At 40.0% G+C, this 19,364-nt stretch overlaps 1 protein-coding gene across 16 annotated transcripts in view; it reads right to left on the bottom strand.

Annotated features, from left to right (window-relative positions):
- The window catches only part of XPO1 (exportin 1), a 60,656-nt gene that overhangs the window by 9,085 nt on the left and 32,207 nt on the right, over window positions 1-19,364 (bottom strand). For 6 of the 16 annotated variants that reach the window (XM_054678422.2, XM_054678426.2, XM_063789828.1 and 3 more), the window contains 15 exons: window positions 15,327-15,388; window positions 15,074-15,118; window positions 12,783-12,964; window positions 11,932-11,980; window positions 11,740-11,859; window positions 9,947-10,075; window positions 8,511-8,669; window positions 6,952-7,149; window positions 5,976-6,114; window positions 5,628-5,809; window positions 5,386-5,542; window positions 5,044-5,207; window positions 3,641-3,775; window positions 1,577-1,760; window positions 1,154-1,260 (listed from right to left, as the gene is read on the bottom strand). In XM_054678422.2, the coding sequence (XP_054534397.1) occupies window positions 1,154-1,260; window positions 1,577-1,760; window positions 3,641-3,775; window positions 5,044-5,207; window positions 5,386-5,542; window positions 5,628-5,809; window positions 5,976-6,114; window positions 6,952-7,149; window positions 8,511-8,669; window positions 9,947-10,075; window positions 11,740-11,859; window positions 11,932-11,980; window positions 12,783-12,964; window positions 15,074-15,118; window positions 15,327-15,388 (2,012 nt within the window). The remainder of the gene's footprint in view (window positions 1-1,153; window positions 1,261-1,576; window positions 1,761-3,640; window positions 3,776-5,043; window positions 5,208-5,385; window positions 5,543-5,627; window positions 5,810-5,975; window positions 6,115-6,951; window positions 7,150-8,510; window positions 8,670-9,946; window positions 10,076-11,739; window positions 11,860-11,931; window positions 11,981-12,782; window positions 12,965-15,073; window positions 15,119-15,326; window positions 15,389-19,364) is intronic. The other 10 variants (XM_054678427.2, XM_063789833.1, XM_063789836.1 and 7 more) reach the window with 3 other exon arrangements.

Below are 19,364 nucleotides of genomic sequence, written 5' to 3'. Positions count from 1 at the left end.
CCCAGACTGGGGTGCAATGGTGCAATCTTGGCTCACTGTCACCTCCACCTCTGGGGTTCAAGTGATTCTCCTGCCTCAGCCTCCTGACTTCAAGTGATCCACCCGCCTCGGCCTCCCAAAGTGCTGGGATTACAGGCATGAGCCACCGTGAAAAGCCAAGACAAGGAAAATAAACACAATGTTTCATGTGAACAAATATCCCAAACTTTAACATTAATGTTACTTACAAAAGATGATACCCTTTGTATTATTCCCACTGTGCTCCTGACACGTGCTCAAGCTTCTTGTAAATTACAAACATCACAATTCCTTCAATACATCTTACTTTCTGCTTTCAAATTTTAAATACAGTTCTGTTCACATAATACACATGTTCAGAACCTTTCGATATTTAGGTTAGCCAACTTAAGTATTCCACAAGAATTATATTCAGAACAAGTTTACTGAAAAGTATTTCCTTAACAAGAAACAATACTGAAATTTCAAAACTATGAAAATAACTAGCACACTTGTAAAAAAAAAAAAACCAAAAAACAAAAAACCAACACTATTCCAAGTAATAGTAGTATTAGAATAGAATTTTTTGGAATCTCCCAAGGCTCAATTGAATAAAAAGAATGAAACGATACAGTTAAAACCTAAAACTAATTCACAATTTTACAAGTTGAGGCATACGCAGCTGGTTTTTATTACTGAAAATGATTTCCTTTTCTGCAAATCATTTAGGAAAAAGGGTGTAAAAAAGACTTTCAGGCCTTTAATCTGGGAAGCAATCACTTTGCTAAAGAGGTAAAGTAATGACAACTTTGTAGCTCTAGCAATTGTTCTAAAAATCAAGAGGAATGCAAAAACTGCACCGGTACTCCATTAACTAAATCCTCCTAACCTATCTATGGAAACATAAAATGACCCAATTTTCTTAGCTATCTTGTTACATATCACCACCCTTCGCTACTGATTAACAGCAGTTTCTTTTGAAGATGGAATACAGCTATGAGTATATTAACGTAAGGACTACAATAAATAAAATGCCATAAAATAACCACAAAGTTGATATGCTTTAAATTAGCAAAATGCACATAATAGAGTATAGCATATTCCATAAAACACAGCATCAACACTAGAAATCAAAAGCAAAGCATCTCTCACTTACCATCTGTGGATCATTGGATCGGCTCACCCAACCAGATATTAACTTTAAAGTTTCCCTTTTTACAGTTCGCATACTTCTAATCAATGGTTGCTTTGTAACCATTTCACCTACAAAATAGAATCAAATGGAATCTAATTTTACCACTAAAATTATACAGTGGTACTCAGGTGTACATTACATGCAATTCCATTTTACCATTAAAAAGTTTAAAGCCAAAAGTTCACAAAATGTATTGGGAAAATAAGCTTTAAGACTAATTTTAAAAGGGAAAGGTACACTTAACTGTTTTAAATATGTCTAGGGTCATTTGGGAAATGGGAGGTCTGATTTAAATCTGTAAAAAACATCAAATGTTTGACTTAAGGCAGTAGAAGAGAAGTGGTTTGTTTATACTGCATTGTGTAAGAAATCAGAATCACCTACCATTAGCTTGGATAGCTGCAGAAATATTTTCACTGAGGCACTTGTATACATTAAGCATATCTAAATAAATTCTTCCAAGCTGAATTACAAAGGGGTGTCCAACAGCTTTGCAGGCTCTCACATTTGTTTTCAAAATGCTACCAAGCTGCTTGACTGTTTCAGGATCTTTCAGTATATCCACATTCTTGGAGGAAAAAAAGCAAATTCCATTTATCATATAAGAATTATCCACGGCTGGGAACAGTGGCTCACGCCTGTAATCCCAGCACTCTGAGAGGCCGAGGCGGGCGGATGATGAGTTCAGGAGATCGGGACCATCCTGGATAACACAGTGAAACCACGTCTCTACTAAAAATACAAAAAAAATAGCCAGGCGTGGTGGCAGCCGCCTGTAGTCCCACCTACTCGGGAGGCTGAGGCAGGAGAACGGCGTGAACCCTAGAGATGGAGTTTGCAGTGAGCCGAGATCGCACCACTGCACTCCAGCCTGGGCGAAAGAGCAAGACTCCGTCTCAAAAAAAAAAAAAAGAATTATCCATCATAATGGCCAGGCGAGGTGGCTCACACCTATAATCCCAGCACTTTGGGAGGCTGAGTCGGGTGCATCACCTGAGGTCGGGAGTTCAAGACCAGCCTGACCAACATGGAGAAACCCTGTCTCTACTAAAAATACAAAATTAGCCAGGCACGATGGTGCTTGCTTGTAATCCCAGCCACTTGGGAGGCTGAGGCAGGAGAAATGCTTGAGCTCGGGAGGCAGAGGTTGCAGTGAGCCGAGATCACGCCATTGCACTCCAGCCCGGGCACCAAGAGTGAAACTCCATCTCAAAAAAAAAAAAAAAAAAAAAAAAAAATCCACATAATTACCAAAGCAAAAGCCATTACACTTCCCTTACCCTAAACCATATTTATAATCCCAAATGGTAAAAACGAACACAAAAGCCTTTTTGTCTACATCTACTTAAGAATGAAGTAATATAGTTCTATTTTTTTTTTTTGGGACGGAGTCTCGTTCTGTTGCCCAGGCTAGAGGGCAGCGGCGTGATCTCGGCTCACTGCAAGCTCTGCCTCCCAGGTTCACGCCATTCTCCTGCCTCAGCCTCCTGAGTAGCTGGGACTTACAGGCGCCCGCCGCCACACTCAGCTAATTTTTGTATTTTTAGTAGAGACAGGGTTTCACTGCGTTAGCCATGATGGTCTCAATCCCCTGACCTCGTGATCCGCCTGCCTCGGCCTCCCAAAGTGCTGGGATTACAGGCATGAGCCACCACACCCAGCCTATTCCTATTTTAATATCAAATGAGAATGGAAATTACAGTTTTGTTTTTTTTTTTGAGACAGAGTCTTCCTCTGTCACCAGGCTGGAGTGCAGTGGCATGCTCTTGACTCACTGCAAGCTCCGCCTCCTGGGTTCAAGCCATTCTCCTGGCTCAGCCTCCCGAGTAGCTGGGATTACAGGCGCCCACCACCATGCCCGGCTAATTTTTGTATTTTTAGTAGAGACGGGGTTTCACCATGTTGGCCAGGATGGTCTCAATCTCCTGACCTAGTGATCCACCCATCTTGGTCTCCCAAAGTGCTGGGATTACAGGCGTGAGCCACCGAGCCCGGCCCAGATTTTTCATTTATTTTTTTTTTTGAGACAGAGTCTTGCTCTGTCGTCTAGGCTAGAGAACAGTAGCTCACTCTCGGCTCACTGCAACCTCTGCCTCTTGGGTTCAAGTGATTCTCCTGCCTAAGCCTCCTGAGTAGCTGGGATTACAGGCATGTGCAACCACGCCCAGCTAATTTTTGTATTTTTAGTAGAGACGGGGTTTTGCCATGTTGGCCAGGCTGATCTCGAACTTCTGGCCTCAGGTGATCCGCCCGCCTCGGCCTTCCAATGTGCCAGGATTACAGGCGTGAGCCACCACGCCTGGCCCAGATAATAAAATATACAAAGACACACATAAAAGCACTTATGGATCACACATACATGTTAAAAGGCTTGAATTCAATACATTTGTAAAGAACACGTCTTGTTAAATCCCATGAAAACTTTTAAGAAAAGGTAGAAATACTTACTTTGGTTGCCTGCTGGATTATACTATCCCACACTTGATTAGGGAGTAACATGTACTTTTCTATCAAGTGTTCTTGTACTGTTTGATCTGTTTGTGCACCAATCATGTACCCCACAGCTTCATAAAACGTATGAACCTATTTTAAAAAGCAGACATTTTAACGTTTATGTTATACACCCTAATAAGGAAAACCACACACAAGCAATTCACAAACATCTTGAAACTGATTTTGGCCCAGGTGCAGTGGATCACTCCTGTAATCCCAATACTTTGAGAAGCCAAGGCAGGCCAATCACTTGAGGTCAGGAGTTGCAGACCAGCCTGACCAACGTGGTGAAACCCCATCTCTTCTAGAAATACAAAGAAATTAGCCAAGCGTGGTGGCAGGTGCCTATAATTCCAGTTACTTGGGAGGTTTGAATTGCTTGAACCTGGGAGGCAGAGGTTGCAGTGAGACGAGATTGCAATACTGCACTCGAGCCTGGGTGACAGAGGAAGACTCCACCTCAAAAAACAAACAAACAAACAACCCAAACTGGCCAGGCATGGTGGTGGCTCACGCCTGTAATCCCAGCACTTTGGGAGGCCGAGGCGGGCAGATGATGAGGTCAGGAGTTGGAGATGAGCCTGACCAACATGGAGAAACCCCGTCTCTACTAAAAGTACAAAAACTAGCTGGGCGTGGTGGCAAGCAGCTGTTAATCATAGCCACTGAGGAAGAGAATCGCTTGACCCCAGGAGGCAAGGCTGCAGTGAGCCGAGATTGCGCCACTGCACTCCAGCATGGACGACAGAGCGAAACTCCATCTCAAAAAACACACACACACACACACACACACACACACACACACACGCCCCCCCCCAAAACAAAACAAAACAAACAAAAAAAACACCTGATTTTGTTTGTTAGGAGTAATTTTACATAGGACAACAGCCTAACAATCTTCTGGTCAAGAATCTGTCTCACTATGAAAAATTTAACCAGGCAGGGCGTGGTGGCTCACACATATAAAATCATTTTGGGAGGCTGAGGCAAGCGTATCGCTTGAAGCTAGGAGTTCAAGACCAGCCTGGGCCACTTGGCAAAACCCCATCTCTACCAAGGGGGGGAAAAAGGTTAGCTGAGTGTGATGGCAGTGCATGCCTATAGTCCCAGCTACCCAGGAGGCCGAGGTGGGAGGATCACCTGAGCCTGGGAGTTCAAGGCTGCAGTGAGCCGTAATTGTGCCACTGCACTCAAGCCTGGGCAACAGAGTAAGACCCTGTCTCAAGGAAAAAAGAAAGAAAATTTAATCAGAAACACTTCTATTGGATCCAGTAGTTGCCCTCCTATTTCCACTGATACATACAGATTGATACAAGTGTTACTTTCTAAAAATAACATATGCTCAGTGCTTAACATACCTGTTGAGGCTGAAGATCACAAATAATAGTGTTAATGTTGTTCAAAATTTCATCAATAAATGGCATCACTTCTCCAACCTGAACCTGAACGAAATGCCTGCGGCATTTTTGGGCTATTTTAATGAAAGTATCACAAGCCATATCCTGGACTCCATCATGGGTCTCTAACAAGACAAAAACATTCATTTATTTTGTCCTGGACTCCATCATGGGTCTCTAACAAGACAAAAACATTCGTTTATTTTGTCCTGGACTCCATCATGGGTCTCTAACAAGACAAAAACATTCATTTATTTTCTTCAATAAAAATAAAAGCAAAATATAGTAAAGAAAGAGATTTACCATGCATGAATTCGAACAGCTTGTTAACTACAGTCTTCAGAAATTTCCAGTGAGCTCTCAAAAAACGTGGATATTGACCTACTATGTACATGATATTTGATGCAATAATAGCTTTATTATCTTTGCCTCTTTTCTGTTCACATAATCCTAATAGATCCTGTAAATAAGACAAATTTGTATTATTTATTGTAACAACATAATACTTATTTAGCAATTCTAATTCATACCTATCCCTTGCATACCTTTATAACAGTAACAAGAAATCGTTTTTCGTCCTCTTCATGCATTGCTCCACTAATGGAGCCTATTGCCCAACACAATGTATTCAAATTTTTCCATGACCACTCTGTACCATTCACTTGATTGTGAAGCTTCTCTGTCATTATTCTTTCTGTATCTACATAATCCAGATGAGTAAGATAAACTACAAAGAAAAACATGGTTTCAAATGCAAATAATGAGCAGAATTTTATTGATGAGTAACAATACATTTAGAAAATATTTAGAAACTACAAGTACATTTCCTAAAATGTATTTCCACCCCAGAATAGATTTATAAAGGTAAAGATTAACAGTATTTATTAACTTACCCAATGTTTCCCTCATATTCTTATACAAATTTATGGAATCTGTATCCTTCATGAATTCTCTCACAACTTCTCCTTGATCATTCTCTACAACCAATACTTCCTCTGGTTTAGCCATTCGACTAACCATTAATAAACGGACCTATACTCAACAATATATCAATCAAGAAAAAAATCGTTAGATCACTGAAATCATTAGTGTAGAAGCTTAAAAACAAACAAAACCAAAAAAACCACAAGCCAGCCATGTGTAGGGATTCATGCCTATAATTCCAACTATTCCGGAGGGCCGAGGCAAAAAGAACTGTTGTGGCCAGGAATTTGAGAGCAGCTTGAGCAACACAAAATGACACCCAATCTCTAAAACAATAAAAATACTGGGGCTTAAAGCACAACAGAAAAAACTATGTAAATATAAATGAAGTAAAACTAAAAAATTTAAAATTAGCTAGGCATGGTGGTGTGTGCCTGCAACCAATTACTTGGGAGGCTGACACAAGAGAATTGCTTTAGCCTAGGAGTTCAAGATTGTAGTGAGCTATGACCATGCCACTGCACTCCAACCTGAGCCACAGAGCAAGACCCTGTCTCCAAAAGAAAAAAATTTTTTTCACTGTAATTCTACAAAAATGGCTTTATAATTATTTAAGTGTGTTTTAATGTGATTTTTTTTAACCAACTTCTGTTACAGGAGTTTCCTGTGTCTCATTCCTAGACTCTGGTTTAGTAGATTGGCAGGTGGCCAATGAATTTGCCTAACGAAATCACAACCAATGTTGATACTGAGAGAAGGACCACACTCTTGAGAATCAAGGTTCTAGACTCAACTCCTTTCATGTTCTAGTTTTCCACACTCATGGAGAAGTTGTTGGGTTCTCTTTTTACAGCTAATTTATTTACACAGATTAGAAGTATTTGGATTCAGACCTCAAAACCACAGTATGCAACAGGAAGAACACTCAACCAACCGCTCTGTTACCTTGAATAACATGGGCAAATATAGCTGTCTCCTGGGAGGAACATCAAAATGTTGACTTCCAGAAAGCAACGGAGAGGCAGATGTAGAGAATGGACTCTCTCTATACAGTTCAGCAGCCAAATGATTCCAGTATTCAAGACAAATTTTAAAGATTTCAGTTTCTTCTACTTCAGATACCAACAACATATAATGAAGGGCCTACACAGAAGACCAAAACTATTAAAATAATTCTTAAACATTACCAACTTCAAATTGCTTTTCACTTGTTACACCTTAAGGGAAAATAAAAATTCATGTTTTATTCATCACAACTCAGATTTCAATACTTATCAAATAGACAGCAAACTCTGGAGTAACTCTGCTTCTTCTGACATGCCCTAAAGCACTTCAAAAATCTCTCACATAGTAGTTGATCAATATGTATTTTTATCATGTCTCCTAATGGAACGACATTTATTTAAAAGGCCTTGGGTGCCAATAAGTGGTATCACAACCCAAATGTACCATCACAGAGGAGAGAACAAACAAAATACTGAATATTCATACAATGAGAATATTCTTCAGACATGATAAAAAGTGAGGTATTGATACAGGTTACAACATGGAAGAACATTGAAAACACAACACCAAATAAAAGAAACCAGACACACACAAAAGGTCACATGCATGATTCCCTTTATATGGTATAATCAGAATAGATATATCTACAGAGACAGAAACCAAAATAATGGTTGCCAGAAGTTGGGGAGAGAACAAAGGAGAAAGTGACTGTTTTATGGGTAAAGGGTCACCTTCGGGTGATGAAAATGTTTTGGATCTAGGTATTAATGGTTGTATAACATTGTATATATACTAATATGCCACTGAATTGTGTGTGTGTATATATATATACTTATGTTTATATATATATATATATATACTTAAGTTTATATATAGAGAGAGAGAGAGAGACATTTTCTTCCTTCAGACAGAGTCTTGCTCTGTCACTCAGGCTGGAGTGCAGTACTGTGATCTTGGCTCACTGCAACCTCAGCCTACTGGGCTAAAGCAATTCCTGTGCTTCAGCCTCCTGAGGAGCTGGGATTACAGGCATGTGACACCACGCACAGCTAATTTTTTTGTATTTTTAATAGAGACAGAGATTCACGATGTAGGCCAGGCTGGTCTCGAACTCCTGCCTCAAGTGATCCACCCACCTCCGCCTCCCAAAGTGCTGGGATTACACGATGAATTGTATATCTTAAATGAACAAATGCATGTTATTTGAATTAAAACTGAAATTTTAAAATAAGGTCTTTGAAATTTTAACCTTAGAAATGATATAATAATTAGTAATTTAATTTTGATTATAAATTTTTAGTCCTAGCTTTATGGAGAACATAAAATCAGAAAACTGGGCTTATAACTGTAATTCAGAATTGAGAATATATATAATGTACTGATCAAATATTAAGTAATCAGAAATCTCAAAAGGTACATACATTTTAGAAAAAAAGCACTTTTAAGAGTTATTAGTAGGCAGAGCAGAATTTTAGGAGCAAAAGCTCCACATATCTTACCTCCATAAGAGTTTCCCTGAGATTTAATCTTTTTTCTATAAGTTGATCATGTTCCTTAAGAAAGGTGCAGAGAAACAAACTGAGATTTTGAATGAAGTTCTGTTCATCATCTTTTCCATTTGAGTATGCAAGTCGAATATTGGTATTTAAAGGAAGCATCTGCAAATTTTAAAAGGGACGATCAGTTCGCATTTTATAAAACAACAAAAGACACTTATATTTTATTATTATTTTTTTGAGACAAGGTCTCACTCTGTCCAGGCTGGAGTGCAGTGGTATGACCAAAGCTCACTGCAGCCTCCACCTCCTAGGCTCAGTCAGTCCTCTCACCTCAGCCCCTCCCGAGTAGCTGGAAACACAGGTATGTGCCATCGCACTAAGCTTATTTTTAACATTTTTGTAGAGACGGTATCTTGTTATGTTGTCCGGGCTGGTCTCAAACTCCTGGCTCAAGCAATCCTCCCACCTTAGCCTCCCAAAGTGCTGGGATTAAAGGTCTGAGCTATTGCACTCAGCCAACACTATTATTTTTAAGCCCTAATATCCCAACACCCTTTTGCTAATGTTAAACCACATACAGAACTCCTAGGTCCAGTATACCTATTCTTATATCTCTAGGACCTAGATTTTGACTCTTCTCAAATAAATTAAAGGCCGCTATCACAGCCTTTAAATTTTTCTAGTATTGGACTTATCCCTTTCTCACTGACATTGAAAAATGTAAAAATAATCAATTCATTCATTCAGATCACAAACATACATAGTAATCTATCTTTCCTTGTTTTTTAAAAGAGACAGGGATTTACCCTGTCACCCAGGCTGGAGTGCAATAGTGTGACCATAGCTCATTTTAACTTTGTATTAATAGGCTCAAGCGATCCTATTGCCTCAGCCTCCAGAGTAGCTGGAACTACAGGTGTGCAACACCACAGCTAGCTATTTTTTAAATCTTTCGTAGGGATGGTCTGGTTATGTTGTCCTGGCTGGTCTCGAACTCCTGGCATCAACTGGTCCTCCCATTCTGGCCTCCCAAAGTTCTGGGATTATAGTATTAACCACCATGCCTGGCCATGAACACAGTATTATGAATAACCTTCTAGATCATTTAATAGATAACCAATCAAACTAGGGCTGAAAAGAATTCCTTCAGACACAATGTTAGGAACAAGTCCCAGGTTTCCCACTGTCTGGTCAGGTATCTCCCAAAAGACCAAGCTCCTAAAGTGTGCAGAAATAAATTACCACAACACACCCCAAACCTGAATTTTAAGAAATTTTTGGAAACATCATAAAAATTTGTAGCTTACTACAAATTTTATGTAATAAAAGATTATGGCTTATCTTTGATACGTCGTTCTAAAATAACTCATTTGGAATTTGGTATTTTCTAAGGCACTAAAATTATTCAGCCAATTTTCAAGATAGTATTATATTACCTGCTTTAGTTGCATCATTGTCAGAGTAAATAGCGTTACAAATTGTTCTTCATATTGGCTTACACTCACACCAGCAATCTCAGTGAGGCACTTCAGAGAGACATTTCGAAACATTGGAACATTCAGGAACTATTTAAAAGGGGGGAGGGAACCATAAAATTAATTGGCCTGATACACACTTTACTTAAAATTCACAATTAAAAGGAAAAAGGCTTTAACAATTAAATATAGGGGTAGACGTCAAAAACAGGCCAAGTGAATGAACATATTTTATCATGCAGATATATTGAGAGGGAATTTTATTGCCTACTCAGTATACAGTAAATGCTTCAGGAGCAAACTTTTTTTGTTTTTTTGAGACAGAGTCTCGCTCGCCCAGGCTGAAATGCAGGGGCTTGATCTCGGCTCACTGCAACCTCACCTCTTGGGTTCAAGCGATTCTCCTGCCTCAGCCTCTCAAATAGCTGGGACTACACATGCATGCTACCACGCCCGGCTAATTTTTGTATTTTTAGTAGAGACAGGGTTTTGCCACGTTGGGCCAGGCTGGTCTCGATCTCCTGACCTCGTGATCCGCTCACCTCGACCTCCCAAAGTGCTGGGATTACAGGCGTGAGCCACAGCGCCCGGCCTAAACTGCTTTCTTTTGATGTGTCCTAAAATAACAAGGCTCCTTAACAACTTTCCTAGAATCTGTGATATGACTTTTAGGAATGTTATACTTTCTGTGTAATTACACAGGACCTAAAACTTGTGATTGCTTAGAATTTTGGGAAATGGTCAATATATCTAAGAGTAATAAGAATATGGGAAAATTGGCTTATATATTCTATTGTTGAGAAGATAAACAGTTATCGTCTGGGGTTGGAAATCAGGGGGCATTAAAACCTTAAAATTAAACATACCTAATAATCTGGTGATTAAACATTAAAATATTTAAATAAATTAATGTTTGGACAATTGCATAATATCTTATGTCTGAGAATGTTCTCTGTAGGACTGTTGACAATAGAAAGGTTTTTACATAATTAAGCAATAAACTGATCATTCAAATACTATAAATCCATATTATGTTACCAAACTAAACTACGAAGTTGAAGAGATCAAGTTATAATGTTCCAATTAGATACTTAATTTATTCATTATATCAGTCAAGAAAACATCTGAAAATATAATACAACCAACTGGTAACAGTGATTATCTCTGGATAAACCACTGTAGAACTTTACTTATTTTGAGACAGGGTCTCGCTCTGTTGCCCAGGCTGGAGTGCAGTGGCACGATCTTGGCTCACTGCACCTTCTGCCTCCTGAGTTTGAGATTCTCCTGCCACAGCCTCCCGAGTAGCTGGGACTACAGGCATGCACCACCACGCCTGGCTGTTTTGTATTTTTAGTAGAGACCGGTTTCACCAACTTGCCCAGGCTAAACCATTATAGAACTTAAGCCATAACATGGTATCAATTTTAAATTATCAGTTAAAAGATGAACTTTTCATTTTTCAGAAATAGCACTTGACTTACCTCACTGTAACTTACTCAACTAAAAGCAATATAATCAAATCCATTGTTCAAAATGAATTCATAAAATTACATGGTCTAAGTGGCAGAATCAGATTTGAAACTCACTTTAAATAATTTACTAGGTGTGAATATGGGAAATTTCTCCTGAGCAGCGTCCTCGTGTTAGAAACAAGGTTGAATAAGGTTTAGAATGCAGAGATGAGAGCTTTACATGTGAAAAGAATATATGTGGCTATCCGGTGACAAATAACTGAAATGTATTCACTGTACCTTATAAATCAATGTGCTGATTAATTTGGTCTCAAAAATATATCCCAGGGGAATCCAGTTCAGAAATCTGAGCAATGTTTCCAAGGTTGCATGTACAAGTGGAGCATTTTGAGAATTTTCCTATAACAAAACACACTTGTAAATAATTGCTTTCCTATTATTGTTTTTAAAAATGAAATTAAAAACACTTACCATTACAAACTGACACAGTTGAAATATCTGTGAGAATTCATTGCACATGCTAAAAAAAAAAAAAAAAAACCACAAAAATATCAGATTTAGAAGACACAGAAGTATCAGTTATCTATAATACTAATAAAAATGATTAAAGCCCAGTACAGTGGCTCATGCCTGTAATCGCAGAACTTTGGGAGGCCATGGCAGAAGGATTGTTTGAGACCAGCCTGGGCAACCCAAGGGGAAAAAGATTTCCTAATGACTACAACAAATGTTTAAAACTTAATGGAAGTGTACCTATAGTTTATACCCGTTGCTTACTATTAGAGGCAAATCTAGTTTTCTGTTTTGTTTTAAAAAGAACACTATTGTTAACAATTGGGGAACTGAAAAGCAGCAGAGACAATAACTGATTTGAGGCCAGGCTCTGTGGCATGCACCTGCAGTCGCAGCTATTTGGGAGACTGAGGCAAGAGAATCACCTCAATCCAGGAGGTGGGGGTTGTGGTGACCCAAGATTGCGCTGCTGCAACTCCACCCCAGGCAACAGAGCAAGACTTGTCTCAAAATAAAATAAAATAACTAATACGTATGTTTGGACACAAATCATTTGCTTAGAACCTATTAAACTAGTTACCATACAAAACAATTCCTGAAGTGTATCTTGAACAATTCATTTTTCAACCTTCAGAGGTAAATTATTAGGCCCCGTCTAGGACTATTTCTTAATCTGCAGTTGAAAACCACCACAAGCAATTTAACATATTACTGATCATAGTTCCTTAAAATATCTACAATTTACATCCAAACTGCTTGAAATTGTTTGAGAAATCACTTTAAAATTCTAAAACATAATTATTACTTGCCTGTCTTTTAAATGCTTAGATTTGACTTGGGTTATCTGTCCACTAGAGAAATCAAATACTTCTTCACTCAAGAGTTTAAGAATCACCATATTATTTTGACAGAGACTTTCGCTGGTCCTACTTGCTCCAACAATATCACTGATAAAAGTTGGCCAATGTTTGGGCCATTCTTGTTTCAGTATCTAAAATAAGACATGAAATGTTAATCGCACTTCATTTCTCAAAGGCAAATAAAACAAACTTCAAAGAAATTATGTAATGGATAAAGGCAGGAGTAAGGATAAATCACTTTTCATTTTCTCCTCCTTTATTAAAAGGAAGAAATGTGCCACCCTCTTCACCCTACTGGGTAGAAAACAAAACACAGATAAAGTCTTTTATCTTAATCACCGCAGGACCCTTTTCAATTATCCTAATGAAAGGTCCAATCTGTCTAATGGGTCTGTCTGTGTATTAGTATCTGCCTGATAGATATGTAGAAATTATTCTAGGAGGCCGGGCGCGGTTGCTCATGCCTGTAATCCCAGCACTTTGTGGGGAGCCAGGGTGGGCAGATCACTTGAGGCCAGGAGTCTGAGAACAGCCTGGCCAGGCTGGGCGTGGTAGCTCGTGCCTGTAATCCCAGCACTTTGGGAGGCCGAGGTAGGAGGATCATGAGGTCAGGAGTTCAAGACCAGCCTGGCCAACATGGTGAAACCCTGTCTCTACTAAAAATACAAAAATTAGCGAGGCATGGTGACGGGTGCCTGTGATCCCAGCTGCTCGGGAGGCTGAGGCAGGAGAATCTCTTGAACCTGGGAGGCAGAGGTTACAGTGAGCCGAGACCAGGCCACTGCACTCAAGGCTGGGCAACAGGATGAGACTCCATCTCAAAAAAAAAAAAAAAAAAGAGCAGCCTGGCCAACATGGTGAAACCCCGTCTCTACTAAAAATACAAAAATTAGCCAGGGGTGGTGGTGTGGGCCAGTAGTCTCAGCTACTGGGGAGGCCAAGGCAGGAGAATTGCTTGAACCTGGGAGGTGGAGGTTTCAGTGAACTAAGACGGTGCCACTGCACTCCAGCATGGGCAACAGAGCGACACTCCATTTCAAACAAGAAGAGAAGAAATTATCCTAGGAGACTCAAGGATTTAATTAACTACTGGTGATAAAAAGTGACCGGTTAAGCCAGCTTATTATTGGATGCAATTTGAGCCTTGAAATGTAGTAGGGTTTGGATATATGAATTTAAAAGAGAGGACGCACTGCAATCGGGGCCTGAATAAACTTTTAACCAAAAGCCTCATGAACTGCATTATATTTGTATGCAAGTCTGGACTATTCATGGCACACACAAGGGATTTTTCAGATTATAAAAATACATGTTAACCTTCTTTATATTCTCTCCTCTCTCTCACCATTCAGAGAAGGGCTAACAGAAAGCTCTAAAGTATAATAAAAGCTGGAGTTAATTACTGAATACACTAAAATTTTTGGAAGCTTGGATGTTTCTAAGTCTTATTTAAATAGAAATTACTGTTTTTTCCCCCACACATACCAGGGTTCTCTGGAAAAAATTTTATGATATTACTATAGAAAACAGATAAACATAAAAATTATAAATTTAGTCTACATAGACAGTTTAAGGACTAAGCATGGAAATCAATTAGAAGGACGAGGAAATCAAAGGACTCAGAGACATACATGCAAAGGAAATATGCACAGGCATATCAGAAAATTAAAAAACAATCCGGCCAGGTGCAGTGGCTCACACCTATAATCCCAGCACTTTGGGAGGTTGAGGTGGGTGGATCACCTGAGGTCAAGAGTTTGAGACCAGCCTGGCCAACATGGTGAAACCCTGTCTCTACTGAAAATACAAAAAATTAGCCAAACGTGGTGGTAAGCACCCGTAATTCCAGCCACTCAGGAGGCTGAGGCAGAACAATCGCTTGAACCCGGGAAGCAGAGGCTGCAGTGAGCCGAGATCATGCCACTGCACTCCAGCCTGGGCAACAGAGGGAGACTGTCTCCAAAAAAAAAAAAAAAAAAAAAAAAGAAAAGAAAAGATAAAAAAGAATCCAACATACAGTCCACACTGCAGCCACATAAATGATGGCTTTAACGTTATTTGATGATTACTGCCACAGCAAATTAACATTCAAGTACTAGACAGTAGGTTACCTATTATTATAAGAATACTGTCACTACTTCTGCAAAATATTAGTATACTTTATTTCCTAAGTAGGTCGAACATTTTGTTCAAATAATAAGCATAATTCTTCTAAGGAAAACAGTTAAGTTAAAGCTTACCTGAACAAGGATCATATTTAATTTTCCGATATACACCTTTTCTTTCTAAGGAAAAGTAAAAGATTAAATGAGAGCCTGAGGTAAGTATAAATAAGAATATAACCAGACAATCCTAACAAATGATTACAGCTCTACTGCAAATGACTGACTGTGCATATGTGTGACTATGTGTCTTGACAGAATTAGGTTGTAGTCAGACTCAATATCTAAATGATTTTATGCTCTCCCAATAAGCTCCAAAATAAACTCTTACCTCTACACAAGTTGGGTCAGATGACGTCTTGATAATGAGGCCAACAACGTATTTTTTTATTCCTATTAAAAAAATTGCACGTAATAAAAAAATTGTTGAGCTCTTTTGTAGCATGCAAATAAATTTTGAGAACTAATTAATGTGGGAATGGAAAGACTAAGTAAAATCAGTTAATATACTCTAATCCTGTCACCAGTATTGGCATTTTTAAAAAATTCCAGCCGGGTGCGGTGGCTCACGCTTGTAATCCCAGCAATTCTTTGGGAGGCTGAGGTGGGTGGATCACCTGAGGCCAGGAATTCAAGACCAGCCTGACCAACATGGTGAAACCCTGTCTCTACTAAAAATACAAAAATTAACTGGGCGTGGTGGCGGGTGCCTGTAATCCCAGCTACTCGGGAGGCTGAGGCAGGGGAATCACTTGAATCCGGGAGGCGGAGGTTGCAGTGAGCAGACATCACGTCATTGCACTCCAGCCTGGGCAACAGAGCGAGACTTAAAAAAAAAAAATCAATGAATTTAATGTGCTATTCATACTTTTAAAGATGGGATCTGGCATTGTTGCCCAGGTTGGTCTTAAACTCATAGGCTCAAGTGATCCTCCTGCCTGGGCCTCCCAAAGTGCTGGAATTACAGGAACAAGCCAACACGCCCAGCCTATAACAAACTGCTATTCCAGTTTCTTTCATCCTAATTTGGTTCCATGTGTTTCTTTTCTTTTTTTTTTTGAGACGGAGTCCTGTTATGTCACACACACTGGAGTGCAGTGGCACAATCTTGGCTCCCTGCAACCTCTGCCTCCCAGGTTCAAGTGATTCTCCTGCCTCAGGCTCCCGAGTACAGGCATCAACCACCATGCCTGGCTAATTTTTGTATTTTCAATAAGAGACAAGGTTTCACCATGTTGGCCAGGCTGATCTTGAACTCCTGACCTCAAGTGATCCGCCCTCCTCGGCCTCCCAAAGTGCTGGGATTATAGGTGTGAGCTACTGCACCCGGCCTTTTCTTTCTTTTTTTTGGAGACAGTCTTGCTCTGTTGCCCAGGCTGGAGTGCAGAGGTGCAATCCTGGTTCACTGCAACCTCCGCCTCCACCTCCTGGGTTCAAGCAATTGTCCTGCCTCAGCATCCTGAGCAGCTGGGATTACAGGCACGCACCACCACATCCAGCTACTATTTTTTTTTTTTTGAGACAGAATCTCGCTCTGTCGCCCAGGCTGGAGTGCAGTGGCGCGATCTCGCCTCACTGCAAGCTCCACCTCCTGGGTTCACGCCATTCTCATGCCTCAGCCTCCCAAGTAGCTGGGACTACAGGCGCCCGCCACCATGCTCGGCTATTTTTTTGTATTTTTAGTAGAGATGGGGTTTCACCGTGTTAGCCAGGATGGTCTCGATCTCCTGACCTCGTGATCTGCCCGCCTCGGCCTCCCAAAGTGCTGGGATTACAGGCGTGAGCCACTGCGCCCAGCACACCCAGCTACTTTTTGTATTTTTATAGAGACGTGTTTTCACCGTGTTGGCTAGGCTGGTCTGAAACTCCTGACCTCAAGTAATCCACCTGCCTTGGCCTCCCAGACTGCTGGGATTATAGGCATGAGCCACCAGGCCTGGCCCAAACTTCTAACCCATAAAAATTTATTGATGGCTTGGGCACAGTGGCTTACTCCTGTAATCCCAGCACTTTGGGAGGATGAAGCCGGTGGATCGCTTGAGGCCTAGAGGCGGAGGCTGCAGTGAACGGAGATCATGCCACTGCACTCCAGCCTGGGCAACAGAGCGAACTCTTGTCTCAAAATTGAATTAATATACGTGTTATTATTTTCCACTATACATTAATTGTAACATTAAGCTCATATTAGAAATACAACATTAACTTCACACACACAACGTTAAAAAAAGAGGGAAGTTTAGGAAAAAGTTTTCATTTCAAATGCTCTTTACTTATGGATCTCTTCATAGTAAAACCTACTCTTTAAACAGTTAAGACATGATACTCATATCCTTGATTTTAATTTGCATCATGAATTTGCTGAGCATCTACTATAGGTTCCATTCTCCAAAATCACAGGGTTCAAGAGTGTTGCAGAATGTTAAATTCTGAGAACATTTTTAAAGGAAAAGTAGTGTGGTACACCTATATTGAAACACTAAAAGGATATGAAGTAGCAACCCTAATTGAACAAATTACTATTTCCTACTACGTAAAATTAACAATTACAAATACTCTCACATCTGTTCACTTTGCGCTTTGTCACCAAATCAGTTAAATTATGAAGATTTTTCATTTTCATAGAGTTCAGATTTTTGGAAAAGCAATTAAAGGTTGTAGAGCTGTATGTTCCAAGCCTCATCTGGCATATATAGAACTGAGTGAAATTTTCGTTGAAAAGAAAAATAAAAAATTTAGTCATTAGCATTAGCAGGAAACTGACAACCTGAAGGCAGCAAAATGCTTGTGAGATTGTATAACTATGAGCTAATGTATTAAATTCACTTTCAAACTATGGTTCTTCAATGGCACTTAATTATATAATTTTTATTAACTATGACAACACTAGCCATTTCCCACAATATCCCAAATAAAAAATTTCTGTAACAGTAATTATGGACTTTCCTAATTACGAAAAAAATATTACTAATGCAGTAAAGCAACATAATACGTGTAAGAAAAATCTAATGGTGTTAAGTGTCAATATGCATAGTAACATTTATGCTACAAATACATAAAATGAATAGGGAAATGGAAAATATATTTTTTACATTTTGTTTTAGAGGCAGGGTCTTGGTCTGTTGCCCACACTAGAATGCAGTGGTGCCATCACAGCTCACTGTAGCCTTGAACTTCTGGACTCAAGCGATCCTCCTGCCTCAGCTAGCTGAGTAGCTGGGACCACAGGTGCTTAGCACCATGCCTGGCTGATTTTTCCTGGTCTCATTGTTGCTGGGGCTGGCCTTGAACTCCAAACCTCAAGCAATCCTCCTGCCTTGGCCACATTTTATGTTGGGATTACAGGCCTGACCCACCATACCCAGCCTAATACTATTTTTAAAAACAAAAAGTAGGAAATCAATTTTCCTTTTAAATGAACACTAAATTATAAGAATTAACTTGGGTAATCTATGCAACAGTCTCACTTTTTTTTTTTTTTTTGAGATGGAGTCTTCCTCTGTCTCCCAGGCTGGAGTGCAGTGGTGTGATCTAGGCTCACTGACACGGCCGCCTCCTGGGTTCAAGTGATTCTCCTGCCTCAGCCTCCTGAGTACCCTGGACTACAAGTAGATGCCACTATGTCTGGCCACTTTTTTTGTATTTTTTTTTGAGACAGAGCCTCACTGTACCCCAAATTGGTGTGCAGTGGCGTGATCTCAGCTCACTGCAACCTCTGCCTTCCAGGTTTAAGCGATTATTCTGCCTCAGCATCCCAAAGTGCTGAGATTACAGACGTGAGCCACCGCACCTGGCTTTTTTTTGTATTTTCACTAGAGATGGGGTTTCACCATTTTGGCCAGGCTGTCTCCTGACTTCAGGTGATCCGCCCACCTCGGCCTCCCGAAGTGCTGGGATTACATGAGCCACCGCGCCTGGCTGATTCTGACTCTTATACTGTATATATTTTACTTCAAACTACTTTCCATATGTCCTTAATGCTCACTACATCTAATCAATAATTCCGATAGTACTAACCCTTTTGTTCCTTACAGATTATTATCAATAAAACCCCCATGGCCAGGTACAGTGGCCCTAGAAACTCTGATTGCCTAGTACAAGGATTATTTGATCAAGTACCATTGTTCATTCCCCAAATCCCTTCCTCAAGGCTTGCCAAATAAATAAATAAATGCAGGTCAATTAAGAATAGCATTCCAGCCGGACGGGTGGCTCACGCCTATAATCCCAACACTCTGGAAGGCCGAGGCAGGCAGATCACTTGAGGTCAGGAGTTCCAGACCAGCCTGGCCAACATGGTGAAACCCTGTCTCTAATAAAAATACAACAGAATTAGCCAGGCATGGTGGCACTCGCCTATAATCCCAGCTAC

Source organism: Pan troglodytes, chromosome 12 (assembly GCF_028858775.2).
Source record: "Pan troglodytes isolate AG18354 chromosome 12, NHGRI_mPanTro3-v2.0_pri, whole genome shotgun sequence".
Taxonomy (NCBI): Eukaryota; Metazoa; Chordata; class Mammalia; order Primates; family Hominidae; genus Pan; species Pan troglodytes.
Note: the sequence above shows the minus strand (reverse complement) of the source record. Positions and strands in the feature narration are given on the sequence as shown.